This window comes from Mandrillus leucophaeus, unplaced genomic scaffold (genome assembly GCF_000951045.1).
Source record: "Mandrillus leucophaeus isolate KB7577 unplaced genomic scaffold, Mleu.le_1.0 Scaffold683, whole genome shotgun sequence".
Taxonomy (NCBI): domain Eukaryota; kingdom Metazoa; phylum Chordata; class Mammalia; order Primates; family Cercopithecidae; genus Mandrillus; species Mandrillus leucophaeus.
The window spans coordinates 1118473-1128698 of NW_012107397.1; the positions used below are offsets into that span (position 1 = coordinate 1118473).

Here is a 10226-nt window from a genome sequence, read left to right on the forward strand (position 1 = left end):
TATACTTACTGTACCTTTAACACATAAATATTTCCACCTGACAGTCTAGTAACAAGGAGAGTGAGCCTTCCATTTGGAAATTCACTTTGTCTTAGAGGAGTTTCAGGAATTGGGGCCAGGTGTGAGATTGCCAACTGATAGCGGACTGATTCTTTAGGTCCATTTGGCTTGTGAGATTCTCTCCAAGATATAATGAGGCTGGTGTCTGACCGCACCGTTGTATTAATGAGCTGCACTGCCTCTGGTACTGAAATAAATAGCAAGGAATGATAAAGGATGCTGCAATAGCGCTGAAAGATGGAAAGAAGTAACGGAGTTTGGGTTGAAAAATAAGCATATGGTATGAGCAGAATAAATAACAGATGTCCAGAAAGAAAACCAGCCTCTTCTGCAATGGTAGGTTAACAGGCTGCCTAAAGGGCTCCCACTTATTTCGGCCCAGTGACCAAATCATTCTCTGACTCCAGCTCAAGGATATGGCGAATGGGGAGTAACTCAATTTGGCTGAGTTTTCTGAATAACATCAGAGACATCTGAAATAAATGTCATCACCTCATAATCATCACCACCTCATCAGTTCTTAGAAAACCTTTTTAGACCTATTTTCTTTAAGGCAATACTGTTGTATAACTTTACACCTCAGGCCTCAGTAAAACTCACATAGAAAAACGGCTTAGTCTTTCGGTAGCTCACCACATGCACAGAAACCTATGAGTATCTGGAAAAAGAGTGACACTGTGTGGTGAGACCAAATAGTGTGTTTCTTAGTCAAACAATATTGATCTCAATGTTTTACCTCCTAGTTGCTTTCTATTTTGATAGAATATTATTAGTCAACTTCAGGGGTTAGAGTAAGGGTCAGCTCAAAGTTTTCTGCAAACACATTTTTCTTATTAAACGTAAGAAAGCTTACATACTAAAATTACTTCACATTCAGATTTTAAAAAATTAACATCGATGGATGTACCCATCACATGTATCACAATATTCTGCTTGAGAAACCCACACCAAGCCCATAACTCACCTCCATTTTTAGTTTTTCCCCAAATCTCTTTTCCTGGTGGTAAATGTTCCAAAGGATCTGAATAATAATTTTTTACAGCTATCTGTATCATGTATGTTGAAAATGGTTGTAAATCTTCAATAAGAGCTATACTGTCCTGAAATTCCTGTAATAGATTTTTTAAAAATCAATATCTTATTCTTGACATTTTATACAAATTGGTAGAAATTATTTAATCAAAGAGAGAACAAATTTAAAGGCTCAAAAAAGTTAATTTATTTTAGATTCTGGATTATCAATGATAATACCACTGTGCAATCTACCCAGACTCGAGTTGTTCAATATTTCCAAGAATAAATACCAAATGATTGGTAGCCCTCAGTAGGTTTTGTGGTATAAATCATTTCACAGGGGAAATTAAATTCCTAGAAGAGGACACTATTTCACTAACATTGTATTAGAAATTCAGCAAGATGATAGAAAACATGTGATACATATGTGAATACAATAAGAGGTTTTTATATTATCTAATCATTCTTAGAAATAAAGTTTAAAAGAGTAAAAAGATTTTCCTTAGACCAGTGGTTCTCAACTTTGTTTATACTTTGCTATCATCTGGGAAGCTTTAAGAAACTACTATGCCTGGGTTCTATTGCCAGAGATTCTGACTGAGTTATCTGGGGTGAAGCCTAGATGCAGAGCGGGTTTTTTTGTAAAGCTTCAATGTGCCGCCAAGGTTGAGAACCACTGTCTTAGATCACTGTTAATCAATGGGAAGGCAATAAGACAGACTAAATTTAATTACAGACGTGTCCAATGCTGCAAGTCCAATCTTGACCAGCCAAATGATCTAACCTATCTGAAATTACTCATTTTAGAAATGTGTAAAAATGGTTAATTAGACAAAATTAAGGAAGTAATGAAAAATCACATACACTTTATGGGAAAGCATATAGTGTTTAACGTCCAACAGTTAGTCAATTTCACCTTTTGAATAGGCTAAATAAAGCCAAGCACAAAGCAAAATATTGGATATATGTGATTCCATCACTAAGACAACTGAAATACTAATGAATATATTTCATCATTCAATGATTGAATGATAGTGCCAATTCATTCAAGAAATATCTAGTGAATGCCTGGACGGTGCCAATGACTGTGCTAGGTGCTAGGCATACAATAATGACTGAAAACAGTGTCTGCATAGCAGTATATCTCTCTGCAAATAGGAAACAAAAGAAAAATATAATGTACAATTTTCATATTAGATAAATGCTATGGAGAAGAGGTATAAGGCAATGTTCTTTCCGTCCAACTCATTTCTTACTCCTCAATCTTCAGTCTGCTCTGTAGGCCACAAAAATAAGTCTCTATCATTCTCTCTCAGGATAATTAGATAATCAGGGAGGGGAATAAACCCAATTCTTTCTGGACACTCAGAAAACTGTTACCATGGCAATCCATCAATGGACAAGAGTTGATATACTTCCTTGAAGCTTAACTTACTCCCAGTCAAGAAAACTAGAACACAATGTTTTGATGAATCATTAGCTGTAAAAAGTTGCATACTAGTCCACTTCAGAACATACAGGAAACACTTTACTATGGCTCATAAATTTGTATCAAAAAAGAACATCTTGTGAAAAGACAAAGACCACTAGTTCCAATCTTACCAGAATTCTATATTTCAAGTCAGAGTTGTTTTTCCTGTCATTAACTTCTGCATAACAAACCAGGTATGTTGGAGTAGGGCTGGTGATGCCATACCATGTGAGGGTAGTCTTGGCCAGAGGTAATCTGATTGTGAGACTAGTGTTAGTGGCATTAAGTATAGTTGGTTCCACAGTGTCTGAAGCTAGAGACAGAAACGCTTTATCTAAAATAAGAAGAAACGAAAAGATTAAATATCTATACATAAATATATGAGAGGAAAAGCAGATTTTTTAACAAGAATAATATCAAAGGTTAGAAAGAAATTTGTAGAGCACACATAACTTTTGCTTGAAAAGATAAATATGAAAATGATTTGAAATAACGTTCTCTTTGAAGAAACAAAACCGACTGCATCTTGACGCTGTGTGTAGTATGTGTAGTATGTATTGCTACAGTCTACCCAACGTCCTCCTCCTTTTCTTCAAGTTCATATATATCTGATATTGTTCAGGGCAGCATGCTGGGAGGAAAAACTGTTTCTAAAGTTTGATTGCCACCCAGACAATCATGTGACACGGTCTGGTTAGTCAGATCTGCTTATCACTGTCACACACCTCTGTCCTTCACCCTCCCCCAACACAGGAGGCGGACACTATGCAACAGGAGCAGCAGCCATCTTGTGAGAATTGAATAAAAGACTCACTAAGGAAGTTTGGGGAAAGATCAAGTCCGGATGCTTGATGGCACTGTGGAGCTCCCTAGCCACCACTTACAACCAAACACATTGCACGCTGCACAACTCCAGGGAGCCCCAGTCATGGAGGCTACAATGGGAATGGTCTGTTCTAGACCAGTGCAGTAGCACAATCATACTGCAGGCTTAAGCCTCAAAAAATCACGAATCTGTCACTTGCACCTGAACACAACTTCTTGACCTATTCAGTCTAAGTCTTGACGTAAAATATCACCTAAAAATGCAGCATAATTACATAATATGCAAATAACTCCAAATATGATTTTAATATGAAATCTAACAATCTTACACCAGTTAGCCAACTCTTTAACTCGTTGTGCGTGGCACTGTGCTATCTGGCTCCTGCCCGCATATCCAATCTCTGCTATGCAAAGCCATCCTTCGCTCTAACCACAGTACACTATCTACACACTGCAGGACTTCTACCCCTCCAACCCTTCACATAGGTAGTCTCTTCAGGTTGGAATGATCTTCCCCATCTACCTAACCTTACTTAAGGCTCAGTTCATGCATCATTTTTCCTGGGAAGCCCCTTCTGCCTTCCTATTCCAGGTAAAGGACATCTCCTCTCTGTACTCACTCCACTTCACATGTTCTTCTACCAGTGCACTAGCCACATGTGATTTTGGCTTTGGTTTTCTTTTGCTGCTTTCTTTCTTCATCTAGCACTAGAATGTAAACATCTTTGGCTGAGACTATGCTTGATTTGTCTTTGTTCCCCCAGAGCCCCAGGAGGGTGCCTGACATAATTAGGTAAGTGTTATCGATCCTTACGGATTCATACTAGCCACATATAAAATACATCCTTAGCATTCAACAAGTAAGAAAATTAGGGGGTAAATGTCTAAGTGGCAGATAACTTGATGGAGCCAGCTCCTTCACTTACTAACTTTTTGGTCTTGGGAAGGTTACTCCAGCTCTTCTGTAAACAGAGACAATGGCCTGCTTTACAGATATTTATATATTACTCTATCCCTAGCACATGGTGAGCACATTAAATAAACATTAGCTATTATTATCATCATTACTGAGACTAAAATGAAAAATTAGAGAAAATAATGCTGGTCTGGTCTGGGAATTCCAAATATGAATTCCAAATGCAGGGAAAAAAATGTTTAAAATTAGAAGTACATCTAAAATCTCCAACAACAGAGAATACTCAAGGACACTGTGAACCTAAGTTTGAGGACATTTGGAAAGTATGGGGGTTTGGAGATGGATAACCTTACTAAAGTTACAAGATGAACTATTCTCCAGTTCAACCAATATTTATCCAATAATATTCAGTTTGTACTGATTTCAGATCTGAACAGAGAATGGGATACACATGTGAGCAATGAGAGCAGTTATCTAATTCAAAGGTCATTGGGAATTTTGTCATTCTTTTATTTGACTGATATAATATGATATGTTGAAGTGTCAGAAACATTATTCAGGACAGAAAGACAGGTTTTTCCCTTACATTTTTTTTAATCCCATACATTTTGAAGATAATTGAATGCCTTCAGAAAAAAAGGACCAAGGTAACTTGTAATTGCTAAAATTTCCAGCAGATGGAGCTAAAGTACTCTTAATAATGTACCTAGACACTAGCAACATAAAATTGACTCCATTTTTTAAAGAAAATGAGTATTAATCATATTCTTAATGAGTTCCAGTTTAAAAAAAAAAAAAAAAAAGCTCATGCTACTCTTAGGACTTCATTTTGGAGTGTGTTCGTATATGGGACTGGGGGAGGTTATGTGTGTGTCGTTCAACTTCAGATACTGCATGGACTTCTTTTTTTTTTTTTTTTTTTGTTAGTTTTATTTTGGCTGTATTCAACTAAATCCTTCAAAAAAAATTCTCTCTTTTTCTTTCAAGAGATCAGCTGAACTAACATTTTTTTTTTTTTTTTTTTGGTAAGACTTTATTTTTTAGTGCAGTTTTAGATTCACAGCAAAATTGAGAGGAGTGTACCAAGATTTCACAGATGCTCCTTTTCTCGACACATGTATAACTTTTACCCCTACCAAAGTAGTACATTTGTTACAATCAGTGAGCCTACAATGACATCATTATCACCCAAAGTCCATAGTTTACTTTAGAGTTCAATGTTGTATTGTACATTTTACGGGTTTGGACAAATGTGTAATGACCTGTATCCACCATTATAGTATCACATAGAATAGTTCCACTGCATTCAAAGTCCTCTGTGCTGTATTCACCACTTATTCCCCCAGCCTTCTGGCAACTACTGATCTTATGACTGTCTACATAGCTTTTACTTTCCCAGAATGTCATATAGTTGATATCAGCCTTCCCCAACTTTGTTCTTCTCTTTCAATACTGTGCTACCTATTCTAGGTCTTTTGCCTCTCCATATAAACTTTAGAATCAGATGTTAATATCTACAAAATCACTTTAGCTGGAATTTTCATTGGGATTTTATTGAATCTATAGATAAGTCGAGAAGAAATGACATCTTGACAATATTGAGTCTTCCTATCTATGAACATGGAATATCTCTACACTTATTTAGTACTTTGACTTCTTTCATCAGAGTTTTGTAGTTTCTCTCATATAGATTTTTATGCATATGCTGTTAGATTTATACCTAAGTATTTCATTTTCTGTGGGTGTTAATCTAAATGATACTGTGTGTTTAATTTCAGATTCCACTTATCCATTGCTGGTATATAGGAAAGTGATTGACTTTTGTATATTAACCTCATGTCCTGCAAACTTGCTATAATCACTTATGAGTGTCAGGAGTCTTTCTGTCAATTCTTTCAGATTTTCTACATACATGATCATGTCATCGGTGAACAAAGATAGCATTATTTCTTCATTCCCAATCAGTATGCTTTGTATACCTTTTCTTGTATTGTTGCATGCTGTGACTTCCACTGCAATGTTGAAAAGAAATTGGGAGAGGGAACATCCTTACCTTGTTTCTGATTTAGTGGGAAAGCCTCTAATTTCTCACTATTAAGTAACGATGTTAACAAAGTTTTTATAGGTGTTCTTTCTCAAGGAAGTTACCCCTATTCTTAGTTTGCTGAAGTTTTTTTCATCATTAATTGGTGTTGAATTTTGTCAAAAGCATTTTCTGCATCTATCAATGTGGTCACCTGATTTTTCCTCTTTGGTCTGTTGATGTAGTGGACTATATTAATTGATTTTCAAATGTTGACTCAAACTTGCATAGCTGAGATAAATCCCACTTAACTGTAATATAAAATTATTTTAATATATTGCTCAATTTGATTTGCTAATATTTTGTTCAGGACTTTTGCAATCCTTGCAATATTCAAGCGAGATACTGGTCTAAAATTTTCTTTTCCTGTAATATATTTGTCTAGTTTTGGTTTTAGGGTAATTCTGGCCTAGAATAAATGCATTCATTGGCCTAATTGGAAGTAGTCCCTCTGGTTCAATTTTCTGAAAGACATTGTAGAGATGGTACAATTTTCCCATAAATGTCTGGTAGAATGCACCATTGAATCCATCTGGCCCAGGTGCTTTCTATTTCAGAAGACTATAATTATTGATTCCATTTATTTAATACATGTGGACATATTCAGATTGTCTATTTCTTCTTCTGTGAGTTTTGGCATACTGTGTCTGTAAAAGAATTGGTCCATTTCATCCAGGTTATTAAATTTGTGAGCATAGAGTTGTTAATAGTATTCCTTGATTATCCGTTTAATCTCCATGGGTTTTATAGAGATGTCCCCGTCTTCATTTCTACTATTAGCAATTTGCATCCACTCTCTTTTTTTCTTAGCCTGGCTAGAGGCTTATCACTTTTATTTATCTTTTCAAAGAACCAGCTTTTGGTTTCATTGATTTTTCTCTGTTGGTTTCCTGTTTTCAATTTCATTGATTTCTACTATACTTCTTTTTATTTTTTTCTTTTGTTTTAATTTTGTTTCTTCTTATTATTTTGGATTTAATTTACTCTTCTTTTTCTAGTTTCCTAAGGTAAAAGCTTAAATAATTTTAGATCATTTTGTCTAATGCATGCAGTCAGTGCTATAAAATTCCGTCTAAGCACTGATTTTACTGATTCCCATAAGTTTTGATGTTTTGTTTTCATTTTTAGTTCAAAATATTTTTAATTTGAGATTTCTTCTTTTACCCATTTGTTATTTAGAAATATGTTGTTGAATCTCCAAGTGTTCTGAGATTTTCCAGCTATTCAGTTATTGATTTCTAGTTAAATGGCATTGTAGTCTGAGGACAGATATTGTATGATTTCTATTCTTTTACATTTGTTAAAGTGTATTTTATGGTCTGTCTTGTTGAATGTTCCATGTGAGCTTGAGAAGAATGTTTATTCTGCTATTGTTGGATAAATTATTATTAGTAGATAGATGTCCATTATAGCAAATCAATTGACGGTGTTATTGAGTTCATCAGTATATCCTTAGTGATTTTTTTTTGGCTGGATTTGCCCATTTCTGACAGATAGACATTGCGAAGTCTTCAATGGTAATAGTGGCTTCATCTGTTTCTTGCAGTTCTATCAGTTGTTGCCTCATGTATTTTGATGCTTTGTTTTTAGGGACATATGCATTAAGGATTATGATGTCTTCTTGGAGAACTGATCCCTTTATCATTACGTAATGTCCCTCTTTATCACTTACAACTTTCCTTACTCTGAAGTCGGCTCTGTCTGAAATTGTTTCTTCTTTCACTTGATTAGCAATAGCATGATCTACTATCTCCATCCCTTTATTTTTGATCTATATGATGTGTCTTTACACTTAAAGTGGGTTTCTTATAGACAATGTAGAGTTGAGTCTTATTTGTTGATCCACTCAAACAACCTCTGTATTTTAGTTGGTGTATTTAGACCATTGATGTTCAAAGTGACTACTGATATAGTTGAATTAGTATCTACCATATTTGTTATTATTTTTCATTTGTTGCCCTTGTTCTTTGTTCCTACTTTTGTCTTCCACTTTTTTCTGACTCTGGTGGTTTTAACTGAGCAGTCTAAATGATTCTATTTTCTCTCCTTTCTTGGGAATCAGTTATACTTTTTTAAAAACACTTTTTAGTGATTTGTCCTTGAATTTGCAATGTATATTTACAACTAATTCAAGTCCACCTTCAAACAACACTATACCACTTCACAGGTGTGCAGTACCTTATAATAACAAAATAATACCAAGTCCTCTTTTCTATCCCTTGTGTCACTGTTGTGATTCATTTTGCTTAATATAAATATACACATATATATGCACACACACATGCATAAGTGGATATAATTGAATATATTATTGCTATTATTATTTTCAACAAACTATTATCCATTTGGTCAATTAAGAAAAAGAAAAACTTTTACTTTACCTTCACTTTTTTGTTCTCTAATGCTCTTCCTTTCTTCATGTAGATCTGAATTTCTGACCTGCATCATTTTTCTTCTTTCTAAAGAACTTCTTTTAACATTTCTTCCAAAGCAGGTCTACTGATAACAAATTCTCTCAATTTTTGTCTGAGAATGTCCTTATTGCTCCTTCTCTTTTGAAGGATAATTTCACAGGGTACGGAATTCTAGGTTAGTGTTTTTTTCTCTCAACATTTTAAATATCTTACTTTTCTCTCTTCTTGCTTATATAGTTTCTTAGGAGAAGTTGGATATAATTCTTATCTTTGTTCCTCTATAGCTAAAGTAATTTTTCCTCTGGCTTCTTTCAGAATTTTTTTTTTTATCTTTGGTTTTCTGCAGTTTGAATATGATAGGCCTGGTGTAGATTTTGGCATTTATCCTTCTTGGTATTGTTTGAGCTTCCCATGTCTGTAGTTTGGTATCTGACATTAATTTGGGGAAATTATCAGTCATTATTGTTTCAAATATTTATTTCAAATATTTCTTCTGGTCGTTTCTCTCTCTCATCTTTTTCTAGTATTCATATTATACCTATCTTACACCTTTTGTAGTTTCCCCACAGTTCTTGAATATTCTGTTCTGGCTTTTTTCCTTTTTTTTTTTTTTTTGCTTTACAGTTCTGCAGATTTCTATTGAGATATTTTCAAGCTCAGAGATTCCTTCCTCAGCCACATCCAGTCTACTTTTAAGTCCATCAAACATTCCTCATGTGTTACAGTGTTTTTATCTCTAATTTTTCTTTTTTTTCCTCAAATATCCATGTCTTTGCTCACATTGACCATCTGTCCTTGTATACTGACTACTTTATTCATTAGAGCCCCTAACATATTAATCATAGTTGTTTTAAATTCTCAGTCTGATAATTCTAACATCCCTGCCATATTGAAATCTGGTTGTGATAGTTCCTCTATCTCTTCAGTCTGTGTTTTATGCCCTTTAGTATGCCTTGTAATATTTTCTTGACAGCCGAATATGCTGTACTGGGTGAAAGCAAGTGCTGTAAGTGGGCCTTTAGGAATGTGGTAGTAAGGTGTAGGGGGAGGGGAGGCATTTTATAGTCTTAGATTAGATCTCAGTCTTCAAGTGGGTTTTTGCTTTGCTTTTCGAATGTGAACTTCACAGGTTCTTTTCATTCCCCCACCCTGCTTAGGTGGGACACGATGGCTGGAATGGGTTGGGGTTGGGCACTTCTCTTTGCCCAGTGAATTAAGCTCTGATAAAACCCAAACAGGTCCAGCTGTGGTTAGTGTAGCTTGAATGCAGACCTTGTTAAGAAGAACAGAATGCTCTGGTGCCTTTCAAAATTTTTCCTTTTCCCTTTCCTCCGTGGGAAGCACAAGGAGATTTTCTAAGAAAAAAACCAGTTAAAGCTCCTGGAGGTAAAACTTATAAAAGTGTGAAGCCCCCTATAACTGGATCCCCTTCGAGTTTCTAAC

General features: G+C 35.1%; 1 protein-coding gene across 1 annotated transcript in view; it reads right to left on the reverse strand.

Moving 5' to 3' along the window:
• Positions 1-10226, reverse strand: part of ROS1 (ROS proto-oncogene 1, receptor tyrosine kinase) — a 144092-nt gene that overhangs the window by 53029 nt on the left and 80837 nt on the right. Inside the window, exons 28-30 of the mRNA XM_012002357.1 lie at positions 2677-2879; positions 1025-1169; positions 15-247 (exon numbers count right to left, since the gene is read on the reverse strand). Of these exons, the coding sequence (XP_011857747.1) occupies positions 15-247; positions 1025-1169; positions 2677-2879 (581 nt within the window). The remainder of the gene's footprint in view (positions 1-14; positions 248-1024; positions 1170-2676; positions 2880-10226) is intronic.